This window comes from Branchiostoma belcheri, unplaced genomic scaffold (assembly GCF_001625305.1).
Source record: "Branchiostoma belcheri isolate BF01 breed outbred unplaced genomic scaffold, Haploidv18h27 scaffold164, whole genome shotgun sequence".
Classification (NCBI taxonomy): Eukaryota; Metazoa; Chordata; class Leptocardii; order Amphioxiformes; family Branchiostomatidae; genus Branchiostoma; species Branchiostoma belcheri.
Genome location: NW_017803091.1, coordinates 489,089 through 514,279, shown reverse-complemented (window position 1 = coordinate 514,279; position 25,191 = coordinate 489,089). Strand labels below are relative to the sequence as shown.

The 25,191-nt window shown below is 39.4% G+C and overlaps 1 protein-coding gene across 2 annotated transcripts in view; it reads left to right on the top strand.

Moving 5' to 3' along the window:
• The first annotated feature begins 5,834 nt into the window (after positions 1-5,834).
• LOC109466370 (aryl hydrocarbon receptor-like) overlaps positions 5,835-25,191 on the top strand; it is a 68,710-nt gene continuing 49,353 nt past the window's right edge. Inside the window, exons 1-3 of one of the 2 annotated variants that reach the window (XM_019764082.1) lie at positions 5,835-5,946; positions 10,299-10,398; positions 10,601-10,788. In XM_019764082.1, the coding sequence (XP_019619641.1) occupies positions 10,352-10,398; positions 10,601-10,788 (235 nt within the window). In that variant the 5' untranslated portion in view covers positions 5,835-5,946; positions 10,299-10,351. Of the gene's footprint in view, positions 5,947-9,837; positions 9,944-10,298; positions 10,399-10,600; positions 10,789-25,191 lie in introns of those variants that run through there. The other variant, XM_019764083.1, reaches the window with a different exon arrangement.

Sequence of the window (25,191 nt, the reverse complement as noted above, 5' to 3'; positions counted from 1 at the left end):
ATATAGACAACCCCCAGATAACGTTAGCTTTAAAAAAACTGTCATTGATTGTTATGTATCATCCCACACGATTGTACATGTATGTCAACTATGTATCTCTTTTTAATGTAACATTGTGAATATTGATAAAGTTTGAAAAAAAAAATAATAATAACTGGAAAGAATGTGACGATATGGATGCTTCGGCTTTTGGACATGTTTTCAGAAGAGTCGTTTGATATAAAGATGCTAGATTAGGGGATGAACGTACTGTTATATGCTTTAATTATTAGAACAATCGTTGGGTTGGCTGTTTATGATATTATCTTTCATCAAAAAGTAGGAAATATCATATCACCGTGTCTAAGCTTGCCTTATCCGTGCTGGTCGTTAAAAATGACGCTGTTATTATATTTGGGATTTTTTTCCAGCTCTAAAAATCTACCTCAGAATCCATGGATACTTTGGGCATTATCTATATAAAACCCTTCTTTTCTAATCACATAAACACACTGTATTAAAACACTTTAGATTTTACTACCTAGTTTCTTGTTTAAGATTTAGTACTTGGATAGAATTGTTATGAGTCACCATGTTACTGTAAGAACGCTTGAAATCCAATATTTTTTGAGTTGGATAAAGATCAGGAGTTGCACAGATATGATCTTCCCTGTCCTTGGTGCTAGTTTGGTAATCCGTTGTAATATTATCCTGCCTACCTGCCTGCCTATATGCACAGGCACATGTTATCCACGTAAGTTCAAAATATGCTATATACCAATGTATCCCTATCCCGTAGGATATATCGAACTTTATTTTGATATTATTCAGAATCTTTACCAACATAGGACGAAAATGTCATCGTTAGAAAGATACTACTGTCAAGGAGACAAGCAAGCTTTTCGTGGAAACCACATTTCGGTTTACAAGTCTTTGCATTTGATTACACTCTCCTCTTTTTTTGTCGAGATAAATAAGAAATATGTATTTTTTTTTCTATTTCAAGGCTGTTCATCCAGAATTAGCTAGACAACACTCAATAGGTATACAAGAGAAGTTATTTATCGGGAAAATGGGAAAATCAAAAATTTCGAGGTATTGTGGCGTCCAGTGACAGAATTGTATTCGATGACGATGATGAGTTTGTTGGCTTCTTCTAGCTGTTTTTTCGTTGTATACTTCCCACCATCCACGTATTCTCGCTATCACTAGACAGTCCATGTGACAAGCCCGTACCCTTCGATAGAATATCTACAAACAATAGAAAATTCCTCATCGGATTCATTATCTGTTGAAAGAGAAGAGGTGGAATCGCTGTATATTTGAATTGTGAATGTAAATTCTAGACACATTCACATTCACATACACATCAACATGACTTTAACGGTAGGGCATGAGCGTCTATTCAGTGACCCGACCAACAGCACGTGTCAACGTTTCACGTTTATTGCCGTTATAACTTCACGTTTAACTACTGCTAGCCTAAGATCTAACACCTGTGACCTTCCTATAAACAACAACCTCACATATGCTGCATCAGAATGTCGGCGTCATATAAAACATATATTTAGCACCTTTATGGTATTCATTACTGTTCTTCTCGCATATTGTCCTCCAAATCTACACCTGTTTCTTTGTTGAGGCTGCAGCATGTTTCGTTGTTTATTCTAAGTGTGATATTCAATGTGTAACTGTTTTATGTTTGGTTCTATGTTTTGTTCTTGCTCTACAGTTTGCCCTGTGTTGGTTATGATTACAATGTATTCTATGTTCTGTGTTTGCTTCTATAATAGTTTTCATGTTTGGTGGTTCTACGGTGTGTTTTTAGTTTTTTCTACAGTGTGATTTGTCTTTGTCTAGTTCAGTATATTCTGTGTTTTGTCCTACACACATGATGTTAGTTCTACAGTCTTTTGTGTGGTTTGTTCTACGCTACAATGTGTTCTGTGTTTGGCTCCATTGATTTGTGTAGTTTCGTCTACTTTAAGTTCTACTATGATTGGTTCCTCAATGTTTCACATGGACAGTATCAGAACATCAGTATGTTTACAATACTGTACGATGTTCACTTTTTTTCACCAGAAGGCTTGTAGGGGAGGGAGGGGGGCATGTAAACCCTGACATTTACGCAATAGACAAGCGAACAAAGACGCCGCGTTCTTCTCATTTATTAGCCAGGGTTTTATCATTACATCTCATCAACCTGCGGGAATTATGCACAGATACGGCATTCTCTCCACCTCAATATTTCAGCCACGTAAAATTTATTTACGTTTTCTAGTTACCTGTGAGAGGAATATTACAATAACAGTGGCATTTACAATGACAGGTAACTGATGATGATTGTGTTATCTGTTGACTGGAACTATCGTCTGGAAGTACTTGTATCTCGTCAGAGTTACAATGCAAACCGGCGCTCCATCTGTGAAACGTTGGTTCGATTTATTGATACTGCTTTCCGTATCCTCAACAAAAATGTCTCAATATACCGTTTGTGTTGTCAGTCATTTTGTCCATTTCACAAATAAGACACGACGCAGTAACACTTTGTTTTGACATCGATCACAATAGCACACAAAGTAAAGAAATCAGCCACGCAAAACATTGTAAGACGTTATGTGACTATCTAAATTTGATGAAATAACGTTAGCTGGGACGAAAAAACCTATTCCATCTAAATATAGATACTGATATAGAGCTTATCACCTACAGTATATGCGCTCAGTGTCAGTTGTCTTTGCAAAAGATGAAGAAAACACACGCAGTACCTTCTGACAAAGATACCTGCAGGTCAATATAAACATGGCGGACATATGCTAGATCTTGTATACGCTCGAAATAGTGACTCAAATATTTTCATCTGACTTTCTCCACAATAAGCTATCTCTTTTAGGAAACAAACAAGATACGTGTACTAGTGATACACAGAGTGACTGCAAAACCATATATGTTTGTACAGAAACATTTCTACTAACGATTTATGTATTATACTGAAATTTATTACAATCTAAACATTGATCAAATTTTCCTTCTCACTAGTACTAGTACCTACTTAATCCCATGTGTGTAATTCAAAGCATAAACAAATTGACAAATAAGATGTTAGCAATAGACCAAACTTATTCCAAGCATAGTTTAGATTGCATACTGAACTAGGCGAATTGTAGAGATAGTTCATGAATGCTATTTCATCTTCGTTGTTTTCAATTCTGTCTCAAATGGTTTGTTTAGCTGTCAACATATGTCCTGCGGTACAATGCTTCCAGTAAGTGTTTATAGGAGCAAAGAACTTAATTGACACAACAAAAGTGCAGCGACTTTCGTAAGATATACCTAAACATACAGACAGAGACTTGGGTACAAAAGAATTCACATACGTGAGCTATGTGAAAAGAAACTGATATAAAGAAAGTAGAGTCCTTGGTGAGTTATTATTACATGTAAGTGCAAGGAAAATCCTTGTCAAGCAGAGCCTGATGACAATCATAATGACACCGTGTTGTGGTGAAAAATGTTGTCGTATTTCTCCTAACGATGGGAGAAAACGTAGATATTATCTTCTTATTCCCCACTCTTCTTTGTAAACGACCATTAACAGTCTCTTGTACAAGGGGCGACTGGGTTGGGGTGTGTGTTTTCTTTGGGGGGGGGGGGCACTGACTATAGCTACGAAAATTGACTAACACAGCTTGTTGTAGATACGAGTTCCTGCGACTAACAACGACTTCTCCACCGACCACTCTCCTATAACTTATTTGTATGAACCATTCTTTATTCATGAGAAGCTCAAATCGTCCTGCAGGTTACTTTTCACTGAGGTCATGAGGGAAGAGACAAGTGTCAGACAAAATATATAAAAAAGATGCGACTGTCCATGTGAGTTTGATGAAATTTACTCTCTAAGCATCGTATTTCTGAACAGGGTACACAGGTGAAAAGACAATCGCCATATTGGCATGACCACGGTCCAGATTGCCTTAAACGGGAAGAAGTCATAACAATTTCAAATTTGACAAGATATTGTCGAGTTTATTTCTCACAATGTTGACGCAAGATTGTGACCTGTTCGACTTTTTACCAATCGACATTGGATAGCAGACATTTTGTGTTTGCTATGCTTCTGCACTGGCTACACACAGGTCATCCTGAAAAATAATTTCAGCCAAGAAGACGTGGTATAAATGCAAAGGTTTCCATTTCGTATAGTTTACGGCGATCGGCACCCGTTTATTTATCCAACCAAGATAAATAAACAAGTTCACTAACGGTTCTTGGGAGCGATCGAAACAAAGCGATAAGTACAAAAATCATGGATTTTGCACAACAGGTTTTAACATAAACGGACATACCACAAAGTAACCTAATATAAAAAAAAGGATTCAAAGAGTTAAAGAAGGTTTACTACTTGAAATTCACTATATCATCGATCTACTAGTATCTTCATGTGTTCGTATGTGCATGTATGTGTGTGTGTGAGTATGAGTGTGTGTGTGTGTGTGTGTGTGTGTGCGTCTGCGTGTTTGTGTGTATCGATAGATAAGTCGATGGATGGATATATGAAAGGATAGATAGATCCAGATAGCTAGCTAGCCAGCTAGATGGATGGATAGATAGCTTGATAGCTAGCTAGATAGACAGATAGATAGGTAGACCCATATAGATATAAGTGAATTAGTATAGACCCTGCCTCCATTTCTCCCACCTGTCCAAACACATTTAACAAAGCTTTCAGTATGATGTATGAGTCTGTCATATTCCCGCCATTATGTACTGACAATAGAAGATGTCCCGCTGCTTCCCTGGTATTGTCCAGATGAAAGAGTCTGAATTGGCGCCAATTTTCCCTCTCCTTTCATTCCGATTGGGTGCTGAGATGATCTAATTGTGAGCAGTGTGGACCGAGGATGTGCTGAAGTAAAAGAAGATGAAAGACTAGTCTGAGCAGGTTTCTGTAGTGAAGTGACTATTTTGTACGAATTATAGGTTAGGAAAGTTATGGTCAAATACCGGTGCGTCCGTATAATTTCTTCAGGGCACGCGATATGAAATATCATAAAATCTGCGAATAGCCCTCCAACGTCAACCAAGTACACCTCGCGATCTGGAGTGTTGAAGGATGCGTATGAAAAGTTTCGGGCAATGACGCGAAATCAAAAGGGGAGGACGACATACATGTGGTGTTCGCAACAGGAACTTTTATGGACAAGGCTATCATGTGTAACCTTACATATCATCCCAGAACAAAGACTTACTAGTAAGCCTGCCAAGAAAATACCACTTGGAAGAAAGGGCAATCCATGCGCATACTATAGATTGTATATTACTAGTATGTGCTTGCAGAATCTGTCTTTCCGGTACTATGTATATGGCACAGGGACATTACTAGTAGTAGTATACATAATGCCCGTTATATGAATGGGAGCAACGTGCATGTAATCCTGGCTGCTTCACAACTAAAACATATAACAAACACTGTGACTGTGAGGCCCGCCTGGTTACTGTTTTACTGTGTATAACCGTGCTTCAGGCGTTTGTCCATGCTCAGTACTCTACAGAACATTATCTACGGCCGTTTGCCTCAGAAAACTACCCTAAATCCATTAGTACAGAACGAAAATCAGGAGAGAGTCATCTATTAGCGGAGGGAAATTTGGCGGGGCGGACGCTCATGAAAAATGTATGAACCCGACTCAACCGTCCTGCCAAGACACGTTCCCGGCCCTCCTTGTTGTTTTTTACTGTCTGGCTATAGGAAGTTATGGATATGTTAATTTGGTCATCAATCACAATGCCATCTCAACTCAGCCGGCAATAAACTGACGAAAGGACGAAGTGGAGTCATTCTATTAAACCTGACACCTATGCTGACGGCGGGCGTGTAGCGGCGGCACAACTTACAACACACGGGGTGACAGGGACGGCAGTTCGGACCATCTCTGAGCGCCTCCAGGCACAGTGTGCGTGCAGGTATGGCACTATGTCGTGCGGGGCTAGCCCTAACAACATGACGGGGCCGTGCTCTCTTGTTGTTGTGATAGTGGTTTTAAACAATGATAGGCTCAGTTTCAGGTGCTCACGGCTCTTTTGACAAGGCGATGACATGCAAAGACATGTCACGATCGCCCAAACAAGAAAAATGTGACAAGCACCCAAAACTCGCGTGAAAGCCATTGCTACAGACAACTTGTTGTTCCCGCGTATCACGACATTCTGAGCATCGTCCTGTCCAATATCTCTTCCACCTACCGAAGGTGTTCCGAGGAAAGGACATCCAGTCATGGCACGAGATTTTAGGTTCCTTGCGATATTTTTCTCCTGCATGGCATTTTTAAATTAAGAAAAGCAAGAGAAAAACAGCGATAATTCCGATATTTAATATTTCATGGTGACAACGGTGTGTTTTATTTCAAATATGTAACGCAGCTGAACGCAGAGACTTCATGAAAATGTTTAACATTCTTCTGTACATCTACACTATATATAGATCAAAACTTACGCGACGACAAAACGGAAATGTCCGGTGGAAACCAAAGTACATGGCTCTATGTTGCCTCCCTGTAGAACATCACTTTGGTTCTTGCAGTGCTACAAAAAAAAGCGTATTTCGGAGGAAGCAAAATTGCGTTAACGTTGTTTCTGCGTCACAACTGCCCACCTGTATGTTAGCCATTAACAAGGACATTGTTGGCAAAATAAACAAATTTCAGTTTCCCGCCTACAACAGTTTTCCAGTACATATGGCATGCTCAGGTTTTATCAGCTGCGTGTGTGCAAAGTTCGCGGGGCGGATTATTATAAAGGCGTGACTTTGGTACAGTGCACCTGTATTATATATGGCAGACGACATCGAATGGACAAAGGGCGACGTATTAGTGATTTCAGAAAGGCACTGATGTTTGTACATTCTGATGGAAAACTGTTTTTTCCTGGATTTCATGTCCGTAACCAGGGGGTAAAAGGCTCTGGTACTAGTCTACCACTAGCACCGCTCACATGTGTCCGGTGGCCATGTGTGCACGCTACTAGCTAGGAATAGTAGGATCACCCTACAATATTGTTGTGTGCTTTATTCGTAGTCAACGCCCGAATGTGTCACGTACACCCACAGTAACAATGTGCAACAAATGTGAAAAGAATTAAACGTTAAGGGGTCATGTAAATTTTCACATGATCGTTCGAATTCAGTTCCGAATACTTGTATGATCAAACTGTATTCTGTATCATTTGAGTTTCTTTTCAATTATCATCAAATTTTTAATACTGTCTAAAGCTTTTCCATGTACATGACGTTAGTACTTTTCGTATGATGATATTCCAATTGTTTTTCTCCGAGGCATTTCATGTAGCATTTGTGTGAGATTGAATACTTCTGGAAGAACAAATATACTCTTAATTCTTTAATGACGTTTTGCCCAATTGAAATATAAGAACTTTGACAATATTTCCGAGGTACGAAAGGCAAATTCATTCGCATTTCTGGTTACAGGTGACGATACCCCACAATAGTCCAGTAAGTACTCGCGATCGTGTGTTTCACATATCAAATACGAAAAGGAGATAGTAGTGAGTGGCGGCAAGTATTAAAATTCTACCATTTTTTTTGCTACATCCAAGCAACCTACGGTTATTAACATTTTACCTCACGGGTCGAAAGAGCAAGTCGTGGACCCGATGTACAAGGCTATTGTACCATGGAGGTATAAAGATTGTACTAATCTACCACACCGCTCACATGTAGCCTCTACCAGGCACCGCGGATCGCTGGAAAAATAGTAGAAATTGGCCGAAATAAAGGGATAGTATACCAGAGAAGATCCGGCCAGAGTAAAGATCCAATTTGCGACCTTCTCTGGTATACTATCCCTTTATTTCGGCCAGGCGATCCGCGGTGCCTGGTAGAGGCTAGCTCACATGCGTTAGGTGGCCATTATGTATGCTATTTGTTAGGAACGCTTGCTGCAACATTGGTGTATGTGCTTTATTTGTAGTCACCAAGGCAAGACATGTAGATGAGAAAGGACAGTGGAAAAAATCAGGCGTGTGAAAGAGTTGTAGAAATTTGATGTCGAGTGATGGAAGCTCCTTGGTGAGAGGGAAGGTACATGTATAGGGTGGCCGGGCCGCTGCCTGTGAGAAAGAATGGAGTTCCACAGAAACATCGTACTGTGGTGATATACAAAAGAGAGTTAGAATTGTATCAGATTAGCATCCGGAGGTATGGAGCCGTCTTATCACTTTAGAAGATGCATAATTGAGCTACCACATGCCATATACAGATTTTTAGCAGATACAGTTTTGCCAGTTGAGACGATAGAGTTGCTCTGTCATTATCAAGTGAAATGAAGGTATGAGAATTATGGAGTGGGAAAGAAAATGAAAATTCAAATGCTGAAAATAGAAGAACATTTAGGCCAATTGATTACATCCAACAGGTTTACTGAAGCGAGAGGGAGAGAGAGAGAGAGAGAGAAGGAGAGGGAGAGGGGAGAGAGAGAGGGAGGAAGAGAGAGGGGGGGAGAGAGAATGAGAGATAGAGATAGAGAGACCTAGAAACAGATTTACAGACAGACAGACAGACAGACAGACAGACAGACAGACAGTACAAATTATATCTTTACGACATTAAGTACACTAACACGGATACATCTTTTTCCACCTCTAAGATTCTTTTTCCAATTACTGTCCCAGCCACAGATGGCGTACTACTTCTATAAAACCCTGTTCAACCCCCTCCCCAGTCCCGCCCATACCCGCCCGCCTCCCTGTTGACTGAGCGCTGATTGATATTGATTAGGTTGTGAATTACCCTCCAGTCTATTATTCCGCTATCAGGATTGTGTAATGTTTGCACGTTGCCTGGCGCGATGTTTGTACAAGTTGCTACTGGGCACAGCAGGACAAATCTGCTGAAAAAAGGAGTTTCTTTAGAATCTTTCCTTCTTTTGTTGGTAACTGTTTTGTCTGTAGCCATGTAAACGGTAAATCAGCCCCGGAATATGCATGTGGCCTTGGAGCAGCATTTCTGGAAAATGTCACAGAGAAACGTTATAATTATGTCAGATTTGTTTGATGTCTTTTGCCATTTCTTCTTCCCTGTTTTGTCTAGTTTATTTTTTCTATTGTTAACTTTACCCTAATTTTTCAATGCATACGTTCATGTAATTAAATATTCCACAAACAGTACGCGAAGTAAGGCGTATAAGTATTTTCCTGTACCGATAGCATATTATCCCGTGCCGCAGCAAGATGGGCGATCATTTTGAAAACAAGGACCTATACCCACATACCAAACATCGTCACAATCCAGTCATATACTAAGTTCTAAATTATTGCTGGCCACAGTGTGTGGAAACACATTAGACATACAAACACTAAACAATTCGTCTCATGAAACTCTTTCATCGAGGTGAATTAAAAAATGTAATACTAATAGTCTCGAGTGTTTGTGTGTGTTGATTGAATGTTGTGACTTTCTGCACTTACCTACTTTATGCTTTACCACACCAAGAAGAATTTTTGTAATTTAAAAATTACAAAAATTCTTCTTGTGTACACTTTATATTATCTTTCTGGAGATCAGGCTCTAGATATTGTTTCGGCCGTTTAAGACAAGTTTTCTTTACCGCGGGTTAAAAAACACAGCTCTGAAAATATACTACCAAACCTTTTATAATAGACCGTTTTGTGTGGTGTCAGATCTCCCTAACTAGTCAGCGCGCGTGTTCACTCTTGTAGGGTCAGGTCTGGTATCCGGCCCATCACAATCCCGCCAAGTGCCTGATAATGTATGCACGAGTGTTGGGTAAACAAATTACATGTAAATGAGGTCGTCTCGCACTTGTAAGCAAGCCAGCCAACAGGTCCTTATTTGATTGACATGCTAATTTGACAACTCTTGATAATAGTTGTGAATTTCTGTAGTGTTTTTGAGAAGTAGAGTTGAAGGGGGCGGGACATAAGGAAGGTAAATAATGAAATGATGATGTCCTTGCGGGGGAGCTATCTGTTGGCCTACTCGCATAAATTAAAGAGGGCTTCAGTCATGGAGTCTGGCACAGGGAGGGGGACGAGGCCATACCGCCCTGCTGTGGAGAAACGTTCCAACTAAACTTACTCCAGTTTTCGTTCTCCTCATTCCCTCACCCAGCAGACTTATTGTTTGTGAAGACACAGAGAGCAGTCTTGCCTGGAGTAACACTCCGTGTGACTGGAAGTTAGGACGGGATCGCTTGTTGAAGGGAGAGAAAGTTTGTCGGAGTGTCCCGAAGACGGCAGTTGTGGTTTTTGTAAAGCCGATCTGACTTCCCCATAATTTGCAGGTCCAACTTGTTGTGGCGAACCGTCGGGCGGTGTGAGCGACCTTCTCGGCACCATGAGCAGTCTGTACGCGGGCAGAAAGCGGCGAAGACCCGTGAAAAGGTAAGGTAGTAGCTCCACTCTTTCGGGGCCATTTTGTTCCCGTAGTTTTATTTTTAGTCGCTTCCATCCGCTGTGTTGGCACGCGATCGTAAACCAACGGCAGTTTACATCCAAACGTGCGGCTCAAGACTAAACTATAGTCTGTAGAACACAAAATCCTGCCCGTTTTTTCTAGTTTATACGTTTTTCCGTTCCTTTGTAGCAAACCTGCCGTGGCTAAAGACCCGGCGAAGACCAACCCCAGCAAGCGGCACCGGGACCGTCTGAACGCCGAGCTGGACCGCCTGGCGTCCATGCTCCCCTTCACTGACGATGTCCTCTCAAAACTCGACAAACTTTCCATCCTGCGCCTCAGTGTCAGCTACCTACGCAACAAAAACTACTTCCAAGGTGAGTTGCACCTTCAAAACACGGTATACTCGCCTGCTAACTCGGAAATCTCCAAGCAGATGTTGGGTGATTAGCTAACTTGTTGATATTGACACCAGGTGAAACGGCACAGGTATGCCATACCTGGTCACGCATGGTTAAGTCCTGTATGTAAACCTTAATTATTGTTCCTCATACACTGTACAACAGAAACATGAAACTTCAGGACATTTGACCAAAGTTAGAGCCAGTCTAGACCCTGTACTAGTCTGTACAGACAGGGTTCCTATCTTGCTAGGGTCAGAGTGTGGGCCATGTACTGACAACACAACCCCTGCTGCCGTGTTGTGTTTCCCCATTGTTCTGTGTGGTGTACTTCTTGTTGAGTGTATCCACCCGTAGTATTCACCCAACCTAACAGCCATTGTACGCAGGCCGTGTTGTGTAGTTTGACCCCAAAGTTTTCCACACAGGGTCACAAAACATTTGATAAGGCAGGGGAGAAAGAAAACTTGTGGCAGACAACAGGCATCAACAATAGCCAACTGTTGTACACATCAGCTTGTTTGGTGATACCTCTTATGTGTGTTGTTGTAAAACATTTTCAACTTCAATTGTCCTGTTTAACAAGAATAAATCAACAGATACTGGTGCTGGGCATTCAGGAGACATAAGTGTTATGAGAGTTAAAAATGCCAGTAGATATTCTTTCTGGAGAATTCTAGATGAAAGAAACATTATTGACATAATCACAAGGATTGCCTTTTAAATGTGGTGACAAAATATCAGCACTTGTCTTGACAAGCCTAATGTCATGTAGTTCCTGCTATATCCCTAAATAATCTTGTTTCTTACTCTTTGATGTTGTTTATATAAAACACACAATTTTGAACTGTCCAATTTAATTATGTTCTACCACACAGCACTATAGGCTTTTCGGTAACATAAGTCAAGTCCAAATAAAGGATGGCCTAAAATTGAAGTAGGAAATGTTTACGAATAATTTTGCAAAAGTAGTCCTTCTCCCTAACATGTAGAGGATATAGTGTTATTTGCAAATTTCTAAAAGTAAAAATCAACAGCTTTTATATAGATCTCTAGATGAAATGTTTACACACTGAATTGGAGAATTATGGGCTCTTGATTTTTATTATAACATACACAGTATCTTTGTTATTCATTGAATTTGCTGTATATTACAATTATTGTTCTAACAGCAGTATAATAGAAGACTGGATACTACTACTCTACTACTCTAGTACTTTAATTTTGTTTGGAAAGAAAGCTATTGTTTCACTGAAACATCAGCAAAAATAATTACCACTATAAATTCAAACATCTGTTGTGTAGTTTGGTATTGCTTCTTACTTTGAACAGGTTTCATTGCTGAATACAGTAGTTCAGATGTCTATAAAAATCTAACAATATGGATGAAAACAGAAAATGTTACCTCAGAAAACAAACCCTTTATTCAATAGTTCTACTATAGTTCTACTGTACATAGTTGCATGTTTCTAGCATGTTACAAAAGTGGCACTAAAAGGGCAAATATTTTCATCTGAAACACAAAGGAACTTTTTTGTGTTTGATGTTGGCAGTGCTTCAGTGGTTACTCTATACCATCTCAGTACCACTGGGGACGTGTGAATTTCCACATGTGTGCCCTGCAGCCAAAATTCCATCTCTAGGAGGAAGCAGCCTAAAAGCATACAAATTTGATCAACATGGGGATGTCTCTGAGGAAGGAAACTTTTTGTTCTCATCTCCCTCATGATATGTTCTCTTACCTGGACTATCCAGACTATTTTTGTTTCCACATGATGTCATAGCTAAGGAATGTTGAGCTTTGAGAGGTAAGATCTGTTATCAATAATCTGACCACATCATGAGTGTATATCAGAAAGGAAGATGCTGCTTTCACAGTCATACTTTTTTCATCTGTATACCTATCTGAACTGTAACAGAAAGTGTAGGTTCTTCCTACAATGCATGGTTGGTACGCTCATTAAAAATTGGTTATTTCCACCTGTAACGCTAGTTCCCAAGTCATGATTAGTAGTAATAGTACTGTGTGTTTTGTGGCGAGACATTTTAATGAAGTTTGTATGTGTATATGGTGGTCATATCTGTACTATTATATACAGTACCCTGCTTTGTCTGAACGCATAGAGAACAGTTGTATATCCCAAAATTTAAGTTTTTCGTTTATATCAAAAGAAGCATACACAATTGACCAGGGAATGACTTGAAAGTGCTTGGTTTGAGGAGCTATTACTGAAAAAAAATACAGCACTAAGACAGGTGTATTATAGGGGATAAACAGACTGAAGTTGACATTTAAATGGTGACCTGTAGTTGAAAGACAGATTAGTTAGAAGAATGTTAACCAAACGTAATTTGCTTCACCCTCTCTTGCTGGCATAGAGAAGATTCAACCATTAATGTTACTTCACTCTGTGGCCCCAGTAAAAGAGACATCTAGTCAAAAGAAAGTCTCTTTTCAAGTGTAAGTATTAGAAAGCTATGAGTCTGATTCAAAAATATATGTACCAGACCTGGCCTAGCGTTCTGGCACAGAAATGAGCTAGACATTGCCTCAGCACTCGGAGGAAGTTTGCGTCAGCCATCTTGGGCAGACTTCCAGACAGTTACTCCTACCTTGTTTACCAGGCTCTACTGCATACATGTAGATATTGTGATATCTGTAGTAACTCAATGCTTAAAAATCTTGAAGAAACAGATATCCCCCTGAAGAATTGTGTCATGGAAACCATGTCTGAAAGATTCTTGTACTAAGTTGTTGTAGTTGTACTCCACAAAAGTTGAAATGAAATAATTTCTTTATAAGACAACACACACTGGAAATCAGTTGCTCGGTTATGACCAATCAAAAGCGTTGACATGTATAGGTATGGGGATGACCAATCACAAAAAAGATTTGTGTCAGCTTTTGTGGATGACACTACAACCATTTAACTTTAAGAATCCCATCTTACAGATGCATCTAACACATGATTATCATGACCTACATGTACCTGGACTCCAAAAGTAAACACTAAAACTAACATGTAGGTCAGAAACGAAAGGTTGCTAACAACTGACTGCTGACTGATTTAAAGACTGCAGTTTTTCCTGGAATTTTTCCTGGCATTTCCCCTTTCTGGGAAGTGTCTGCCATTTCCATCAAACGGCTTCTGGGTTGTTATGACTATTGAATTCTTCGTGTCAAAGTTCATTGTCAGGGTTTTCAGTTAGAACCAAGCTGTGCACTTTACACTTTGTCTAAGTCATGAATTAGAGGACAAAATGTCTACAATAGTAAGAGTTACTGGTATGTAGTCTATATCTCTTGTGACAGACAGTTTAAGAAACAGATCTAGGATGTGTTGCCTTAGGTTGAGTCGTTGCCTTGGTCTAGCCTCCACCAGGCCTTTCTACGGGAATATGGATCGTAGAATTTGGCAAAAAAGAGAGTGAAATTGGCCAAGGGAAACCTACAAGGCGGCCAAACTCCCCTGGTAAATATTCTCCTATGTATAGCCAGCGTAGTTAGTCTGGTAGAGACTAGCCTTGGTCATTGTTGATGCTGTTCCAGGGCAAGTTTGTGTTTTTTTTTCTTAGAATCGGAATCTCCTGATATGTTTGAGAGTGGGTTTTACATCAGCTTGTGTGGAATTTCTCCCCCATAGCTCTGTTATTCCTGCTCCATAGGGTCACTCCCTTTCCATGTCACTTACTCCCCGAACTTCAAACAAAAAATAAATCCTCGGATCATGGTCTTAAAGTCCGTGGAACAAAAATGCTGGCAGCTACTGTCGCCTCTCCCCTGTGGAGGGTTGTTGAAGAGGCTGTGAGCATGTTTTCTTGTCCGTGTACTTGAATGTTTGGAGATGGCTGCTGCTGTGATGTTTGGAGGAAGGGGAGAAAAGTGATATGATGCTTCTTCCAGACTATGCATGATGGACAAAATGACTTATAAACTGGTGGAGGTCCCAATTACTAAAATACCAGCCCAGAAGAGAACAAGAAATAGCCACGCCTACTAGTACCAGAGTTATCAACCAAGGATTGAGGTGTTAAAGAATTTTTTTTTCAACCTTTATTTCACCTTGAAAATGTACAGTACAAATGTACAATTGTGTAGCAGTACAACTCTTTCTTGTACAGTACAGTTCTTTCAGTATATCAATTCATTCTTTCCTAGAACTATCCCATAGTGGAACTCGCTGTCACCAAGTACTACAGTAGGGGCATTGTCATTAGATAGCTTTAAAAAATGCCTAGAATTAGATGTTCAAGGGTTAGGTGTAACAAGTCGGTGTAATGTAGCCAGCTGCCGCCGTGCCGCGTGCCTGCAAAGCTGGTGTGTTACGCCGAAAGGCGGCTATACCGGCGATACAGATACAGATGCTGCCTTGTCCATAACTACACTGATGAAGCCAGTTTGGAAGAAGAGTTTACATTTCAGCTGAACAGATGAAGAAACAGACTGGATAGCCAGTTACACATATTAATTGTACTATAATCCTTAGTTTTTATGTTTGTAAGGAAGAGTTTTTTCCAAGATGATATCTAAATTTGATTTGATATTTGAAAATCTAGAGAACAATGTTCCAGCTCTAAGTAGAGGTATAGTTACACTTGGCTCTAATCATCAATGCCACAGGATAGAGTGTTACTTTGAGTATTGGAAACTTGCACAGGTTGTCCAACTGTGTCAGGAGATCTAGACTGGAGTTCCTTGTACAGAGAAATATTTTTGATGCACAAATTGTCATGTTTTTCATTGCAGTTGCAATTGCAAGAATTGTATGGATCATCACAGTCTGTGCATGCCAAAAATTTCACTTCTTCAAGCTGTGTAATACTAATAGTCAGAGTCTAGTTTGTTAAAGAGATTCATTTGTCACATAGATACAGTTACAAGAAGATTCTTGCAACAGTGACAAGTTTGAAGGGTAAAGAGTCTAGTTCTTTTTTAAGGAGCTGTTCTTACTATCTAAGGGTAGACATACAAATAGTAGTACTAGTACTGTACTTGTCACAGCCTCAACTCAGAACTGTTTGGTTTGACTGAATTAGGCAAAATTTCAAAATTTTCTGTTTTCATAGTTTAACTGTTGCATTTCAGGAGGATGGATTGTATGAGAAATGCAGATACACTTCCAATAAATCCTATGAATAAGTGCCAGGTACTGGTACAGGGCAGTAGCCCCTCCCCCCTAGTTTGACATGTGAGTGATTGACAGTTCTCTGTCTACTCTCTGACACAATATTACCTTATATGGAAACCATACCCGAAGGTAGGTTACTGTAGTACACTGTAGTCAGACTCAGTAGTAATACGTGATGTTTTAGGGTATTGCATGTTAATGTTTCAATGATAATTTAGCGTCAGATAAAATTATATGTATTCAAATATGCTGCTATAAATGGTCCAAAAACAGTTAGCCTAAAGTTTGGAACTAGTTCCATTGTGTAGAAATTGGTTTGAACGAAGGATCAGCATGGAAGGTACTAATGAGGAAGGTAAGAAGGGGGGTGAGCTTTACTTCTGTTTTGAATTATCAAGACTCTGTGCTGGTTCTGTTGAGATGAACAGAAGTTGGTATCAGAAAAACAGTGTGCCTGTATATCCATGTTTGGTTTCACTTTTGAAACTGAAAATATACAGTGACATTCCAACCTTGACTCTTGTACCTCTGACCCAAACGCTGGTGACCTGACTGCTGAGAGCGGTGTTATGTAGGATTTCGTTTGTAAAATTTACTTAGATTAGAATGTAGAATGATCCATGTTGCAGTTTCACCGACAGAGGGAAAAAACATGATATGAAGTATGGCTGTATGTGTCACAAGGTATATTTGTAATCATCAGGTGTTTGATATGAAAAGTTTATTGCAAATTTGTGCCCGGAGGCTAATTGCAAATTACAAAACATAAAGGAACATTGAAACAGAGTATAAAATAACTCAAGTCTACATGATGAAGGTAGCTGTCTAGAACTGTCTAAAACTATGTCTGAAGGGTTTGACTTCTCTTCTGTAAACCATGGAATGCGTAATGTCCCACCTTTTCCAAAATTTGTGGGTTTTGGGAAGTTAAAACAAAAATAGTTTTTTCTTGGTCTGTAAGTTTAGAGAAATTGGGATAAATTGTAGAAGTTTATAGTAATAGTCAACTCATTTCGAGCATAGTTATGGAATGAACAGTTAGAAATAAAAATGTATTTCGTCTTCCACAGCCTTTGCACCACAGTGTTTACAAATTCTTTCACATACAAGTAGTCTTCTATACCGGCCTCTTGAGTACAATATGAGTACATGTACTTACTTACTTTACTTTGATATCATGAGTGGTCATTTTTGATTAAGTGGTCATTTTTGATGAAGGTTGATAATTAAATTTTTTCTGTATTCTTTAATAATAATAATTGATCTCTAATCATCTCTTCCTGTTCACATGTCTTTTCAATAAAAACAATGTCTGTACAGTGACTTGGTGAATAATATGACTGACCCCTCATATAGCCTTTTAGTTTTGAAGCTACTGCAAAAGTATCACTTGAAGATAAAAGCTGTGGTGCCTTGGTTTGGAGAAAACACTTGAAAAGGTATCTTTGGTTGGGTGGCATGAAGTGTGTATGTTTGCATGATAAGTATATGATATGCAATACATGTATAATATAATCTATTTCACTTCAAATTCTGAATAATGATTGAAATTTGAAAGATAGATTATAGATTATAGAAGGCAGGACATAATTTTGCATGTACCCTGGTACATCATATTATGCTACATCAGGGGTGTCAGAGTATAAAGTACAATTTTACGGAATACAGTACAATCATGTTAGTATACAGTGCAATTTTACGGAATGCAGTGCAATCGTATTAGGATACAGTGCTACATGTATACAGTGCAATTTTACGGAATACTCCTAAAATTGCACTGTATACTAATGTATTCTGTAAAATTGCACTGTATACTACAGTAATACCATTGTACTGTATTCCTTAAAATTGCACTGTATACTCTGGCACCCCTGTACATGCCAACCTACATGTACATGTACATGTAGAGGCTGATTTGGTATGAAAGATATCACTGACCTTGGTTCAGCACCTGTCCAGTATCTTATAAGACCTGTGGCATTTGCAATTCTTTTCTTTCTTTCTCCTCCATAAGATGAAATCAATAATTTAATCTTCTCCTCTGTCTCTTGAGGCTGGCTTTTTGTAAACATCCTCATAAAGAGCCCCTTCAGGAGATCAAAGACAAGTGTGGGAGTAAGATTCCTCCTCTCATGATGTACTGTTCTGGATTCTGTCTCAGAGAAGATGTACTATAAAGTTGCCTTCATCAGTAAGTAATATGCTAAGGCCACACCAATTTAATTTCTTGGTTAACGGATTCGCCCGCTTCATTTTTTTTCTGGTTTGCAAAAAAAAAAAAAATTCAGAATCAACTGCAAAATGCTCATATTTTGCCCTGAACAGTTGAAAACAGTCCTTTTCATCCTAGTTGTTACAGTTCAATTCCATTTTTCAATGCAGTGGTATCAGTAAAAGTTCCAAATTCATTGGTTAAATTTTGAACCAGCCTGGTGTGTTGACTTCATGTCTCGTACCATTTTGGGCCATAATATGCCTAGGCCTGTTTTTATTTTTATTTTTTTTTGCCCGCCCGCTACATTATTTTTCTAGAAAAATCCGTTAACCAAGAAATTAAATTGGTGTGGCCTAATAAGGCAATAAAAACTGGTACAAGGTTTACAGTAAACATGTTGGTGACTAAATGAGTATTGTCGTAAATTCCTGATAAAGTATGCACTTATTAAACCTTTCAAAATCCCCAAAGCATCCCAGGCTGTCACCAAAGTCACCCACTTTATTTGAGGTTATTGCCCACACAAGTCAGAAGATTATCCAGGAACCCAGAAATGTAGCATGTTTCTTTCTGATTTTCCCAGGTGATTTTTCTCAAATCTACTAGTATCGAAATTTGGTTTGAAGACACATGCATCAAATTTTTGGCCGCCATGTTGTTTTCATTTCAAATCTTGCAGAGTTGTGTCATCTTGCTTGTCATTGGTTGGATTTACTGGCTGAGAAAGACCATGCCGTAGTTTAAATAAGGACAGTTTAGACAGCCATAGATAGGTATCTCATCTGGGAACTAGCTTCTTGGAAGAATCTTTCTTTAGTATAAACACGTTAAACTAAGTTTCAAACATTTTTTCTGGAGGTGTGCCAGAAAGTCTTTGGTAGCAGGGTTTAGCTATGTCTTCTGAGAAACCAGGCACACGTCCATGTTTTACCTTTCACCTAAAGTCTGGCTCTGTGCATGTCATCCTTAGGCCACACCAATTTAATTAGTTGTTTCTCGGATTTTTTCAGAAAAAATATGAAACGACAGGGCGAAAAAAAAAACAGGCCAAGGCACCCCATGTTAGCCCGGAAATGTTACATTATGAGCCATAAAGTGAACATACCAGGCTGGTTTATAATTAAAACAATAGATTTTGAACTTTTGATGAAACAAAATTGCATTGTTACATTAAAAAATATTAAGAACTTGGAAGAAAAGGACTTTCTTCAACTGTTTGAGGCCAAAATATGTCTTTCATAGAGCATTTTGCACTTACCTTAGAACAAAAAAAATTTTTTTTCTTTTTCCAAATATGAAAAAAATGGACAGGGCAAATCCGAGAAACAAGAAATTAAATTGGTGTGGGCCTTACTGTTTCAGGTTGGCCATTTGTTGAAAATTGTTTTTTTTAATTGAAATCTGGACATTGCTACCAACAAACGAACTGTCTACTTGTGTCAAAAAGAACAGCAGTATCATATAAAGTACCTACATGTACTTTTGTCATTTCTCATATTATTTGGACTTTCTTGGCTGTTGTTAACTGTGCCCCCTATACTTCAATAGCCTGGGTACCATCCCCAGTAGTATATTCGCCAGCTCTATAACTGGGTCTGGACTTGATGACATATGTAGCGTCTGGAGTCTGAATATTCGTTCAGATTTTGAACGAGCGCTGATTGGTCCTACTCGTCTAAGCCCTTTTTGGGTGTGTACATATTAGGTAAGGGCCGTTCGGACGTCCGAACGGCAACGTTAGCGTCCGTTCGAACGTCCGAATGGCTACGTTAAGATAGATCGTTATTCTTATCTTATTATCATCAACATGTCCGCCGCCGAACGCTAAAGCGCGCTTGATATAGCCGTAGTCAGTGTACTTTCCGCGATCGATCATCAACATGGCTGGCGCACAAGCCACTCAGCTCTCGGAGCTTGATGTTGACCTCGCAAAAATAGAACGCACCGAGAAAAGGAACACTCGCGCGAAGATCTGTGTTTACAAAACAACAAACATCACTTGAATAATACAGGCGCGCCATTGGCCGTCGCCTCTGAGGGTCAGCCAATCAAATGATGACCCGCTGCTCGGACTAGCTCATTACGTGACGTCATCACCAGACGTTTCATATGTCATCAAGTCCAGACCCAGTTATCATTGGAAAACTTGTTTATTGTCCTTTACAATAGCATTCTTATTGTCCCCCCCCCCCCCCCCCAAAGTGCCAAACTTTCCCTGCCAACATCCAACACTGTTGGAGTGGAATGTCAGTATTTGTGACTCACTCATATTGTCAGCTTTACGTTCAATCTTTGAATGTAGGATCATGACAAATATGGTACCATTGCAACGGGTAAGAAATGTACATTTATTTTTCTTTTCCGTCATTTTTATACAGAGTGGCCCATTAAGTGATTGCACTTCTTTTCAATGGGGCCCTGTTTTACACAACAAAACACAACAGTCACATACAAACAGTAAAATAGGGATACAATAAATAATAATAATGGCAATAATAATAAAGAAAAAACAGTAACTAACCAATAACATTACATACATAATACAATACACTCATCAAGTTATAAATCTTGACAGCCATTGTAGATTTGTGTTCATTTTCCTGACTCCAGTTCCCATTTTATAGTTGTTTGTATAGAACAGAATCTTGCTGTACCATTTCCAGTTATGTTTGTCTTTCTTTGTTCATGGATCCCCATACTCTGCCATATTCTAGGTCTGAAATATGCAGGATAACTCTTCACCATAAAAAGGCATTGGCTCGAGTTTCCATATATTCCCAGGTGTGGTATTGTGTAGGTCTTTCTTTGCAGATAATATGTAAAACTGTGTATGGGGACCAGTTATGGAAAACTCCTATGGGCAGGATTACCTGCATTTTGGCAACAATACCCTAAGTAGCCCCCGTACATTGTTGAAATATCATATGAATCATTCATTACATGGAGTTAGAGTTTATATTGGGAGTACCTGGGTATTGTTTTTTCTATGTATTTACCATATTTTTATTGTTGGAATATTGTAGACGCAAGCAGTGATAGTCCAGACATTTCATCTTCTAACAATTTTCCTACAGGTACTTAATATTTTGAACTGTAATCATATATCAGTAAGATGTTGGCCAGATAATGGGACAGAGTGAGGTATTACAGGAGATATTCTGTATGAACAACTATGAAAGAGGTGCTAGTGTGACTAGTAATAAACTGGTGTACGTCCCAATCACTAAGTACCTAATACCAGCCCAGAAGAGAACAAGAAATAGCCATGCCTACTAGTACCAGAGTTATCAACCAAGGATTGAGGTGTTCAAGGATTCATTCTTTCCTAGAACTATTGCAGAGTGGAACTCGCTGTCACCAAGTACAGTAGGGGCATTGTCATTAGATAGCTTTAAACAATGTCTAGAGTTAGATGTCCAAGGGCTAGGTGTAACAAGTCGATCGGTGTAATGTGGCCAGCTGCCGCCGTGCCACGTTCCTGTGAAGCTGGTGTGTTACGCTGAAAGGCGGTTATACCGGCTATACAGATACAGATACAGGACACTTAAGAGTTAGATCCTATTGTGACTGTCATCAAGTTTTAATAAAGGAGACAAGACAAACCCTGGCCTTGATGCGGTGGATGGTTTTGTTGTTATTTCTTGTTTCACTCAAATTTTTCTTGCACAAATTTTCCTCGTGCAGAAATCTGTTCCCCCTGAGAGTGATTGACAGGAGAGAAATTAACATTTGTCCTCTGTGTCTCCTGAAACATCTACAGGCAAGGTTCTCACACCAGTGTGAAATAAGTCACATACCTGCACCAGCACACTCAGCCAGCCATGTGCATTTGTGGTGTATTTTGGTCGCAAGGAATACCTCAACCCTAGTGCTGTGTACCTAAACCCACATTTAGGTTCAGGTCCGGATCAAGTCCACTGAGGTTTAGGTTCAGTTCCAGACTTGTAAGTCCAGACCTAAATCCATGGCATATATAAAATTGCATGTTGGCAACCTGATGGCAATGTTTTCTTCATTTTGCAGCACAGAGTTTACAATCTATGGAAGGTTTTAGGTGGTTTGGAAAGAAAAGGGGTATGTGACATGGTTTTTTTTGTAATAAGTCCAGAATCGGTTCTTGACTTTAAGGTTTTTTTTACTTGAACCCAAACATTTTTACAAGTCCGGAACTGGTCTAGCGAACCGGTACACAGCACTACTCAACCCTTAAAGGCTGGAATTACATGTACTGTACTGATGAGTGATGTGTGCCATTTTTTTGATAAACTAGATATGCTTTTGCAGAATTAGAAGGAGTGTCCATTTTTCCTCCAAGTATTCAAATTATATTTTTGCCAAACAAACACTGTATTTTTTAAAATCTTTGGTTGTAATGCATAATTATACACCATACAGATACATTGCCAAATTGTTCTTGTTGAAAAAAATGATATATATTGTAAGAAAAATTAATAAAGTACATCTAAACTTGCTCATAGTAAATTGTACCATAAGTATAAGGAAACAAGTTTAACTGTAGTCATTTATCGTGTACTTGATACATGGAAAGTACTGCTAACTCCGTGCTGCAAATCAAACCATTTCTGGATACCCAAATCTCAGACAGACACAAGGGGCCTGCATGCCTTTTTCTGTAGAGCCTAGTTGGTCGTTTTAATTCAATGTAAGGCGTAGACAGATTGCTTTAATTCAACGTAGAACGTAATGGGCGCATTTTGCGTAGAGCGTTGTAGCCACTTGGAATTTATCGTAAAGCGTAATCAAGAAATTTCCTGAATTTAGCGTAATACGTCGCCAGCTCTCAAAATTTAGCATAGAGCGGTGTGGGGACCCCCCCATACAGGCCCCCTCACAAGGCTAGCCATGACATTGGGAACCTGAGCCCCTGAGTTTACTGATCTACTGTGACCAGTTCCAGTGGACCAGTAGAGCCTTCCTACCGCTGTCTTGTTAGTTTGGAGAAAATTGGGTCAGCCTGTGTTAGGAAAGTTTGAGGAAGCAGTGAATGATTCTGATGTTACTTTGTTAGGCGCAAGTATGGATGGAGATTTGGTCATGTGATGGTAAAATAGTCACTTCAATTACTATGAAAAATATTTAATATTTTGACATTGATGTGGATTATGGTATGCTCATTATCACAACAGATCTTCAATGATCTATGACCATTGCAAGATACTGTACTTGAATTTGAAGCTACATGTATGTTTAGAATGTTCAGGATCCTTATTAATTTGGACAGACCTGTTGTTCATACCTTGTTACGTTGTCACTTTCTAATTCATGATCATGGAAAGATGTGTGAAATTGGATTAAATTGGTTTCTAGGATTATAATCATTTCCTTTTTATTCAGGGTGGAAGTCTCCACCTCTGTTTGGTCCTACATAACAAGTAGTAATGTCTACCAAATGACCAGTTGTCAGATCATGTCTACTTCAGGCCTCCAGTCTTTGAAAGGGCCTTCAGAACCTGCACAATGGACAGTCCACCAGGGGTGCCGGGCCTGATTTCACGCCACTACAAGCCATTCTGTCACTATCCAAACACACCATTGCTAGCAATTTGATGGGTATCAAGAAACAAAGGTGGCTTTTGCAGAAGATGAAGTAGAACAAATTACTTGTTGTGTAGAGTACAATAGTTACTGGAGTGTGGATACATCTGTTGCCTCTGCCCAGAAATTTATAAGGGGACAGCTTTGACCTGTGACCCTGTAAAGAATTTTCCAAGGTTGTAGGAATGTTGAAATCTGGCAGACTGGACTGGGTTGACTTCTGTGTCCTTCAAAAAAAAAAGGGTCAGATGGTATATAGAAATCAAATTCACAATTAGTACATTCAAAATTAGGCCACACCGACTTAATCTTATGGATGACAGCCGTGTGCACATTGAATTTTGCCTGTTCTCAAAAAAAAAAGAAAGAAAAAAAGATCACGTCCTCTGAGGCTCTGGCCTGGCTCTAGGCCTGGGTAGTTAATGGTATACGTAGTTAGCGACAATACGGAGCCGGTTGTAACTCTGGAGAATGGCACCCAGGCTACCGAAGCTCCATGACTCAAGAACTCATTACATACGTACAGTGCCGATTCATGAATTCCACAAAAAGCCAGCATGTGCCGGCTTGCCACATACGTTGCTATACTGCCGCAAATTCACAATACCTGCTTTGTATTCCTGTGGTTTAGTAACATTTTTATTTTGGCCGAAATTTTGTTTTTATTCGCGCACTAGTTTGTGGGTCTTCAGAGGATGTCATCCATAAAATTAAGTCGGTGTGGCCTTTAATAGTTGAGAGAACATGTTTACCACTAGAATCGGCACCACAGCCTTTAAAATGTACCATTCTTCAATTGGACATGGTGACTTTACCTTTACATGTATAGTGCAAGAAAGGCAGGACCATATACATGTTTGCCAGATATTAAACTTACATGATTATGCCGTATGTTATAATTTTTATTCTTTTATACTCCACATGAAACTTTTCCTTGCCTTACTGTACTGGTATGCCAGACAGGGATGATGGGAAACAGACAGATAGGGTCAGTCTGGTCTAAGGTAATCCATTAGTTAAACCTCGTGTCTGGTCTAAGGTAATCCATTAGTTAAACCACAGTAGGTGTGCCATTGACTCCATACCATAGGTATGGCTGAAATATATTGTTTTCCCTCATGTTTTTCTTCTTCTCCTCCATTCAGCTAAATGGATTCAATTTCTTCTTTTTTTTGCCAAATGACCTGAAATTTAGCATGACTGTTAAAAAGACCTTTTCTTCAATGTGTTTCAGAATAATATTGAATTTTCAAGGCTTAGATGCCCACTGTGAAAGGTTGCTTTCCTTAAACTTGCCGACTCAATGAGTAAGCCTTCAAAAACACAGTATCAGAGTAGGTTCTGCTTTGATGTTCTTAGTAAGGATAACCAGCCAAACTGGGACGCCTTCACACCAGCCAGCAGGATATGGAATCATCGTCTCTGGTTCTTTTTCTTTGGTGGAGAAAATAGAACATTTACCTAGAGACCTTTACTTCC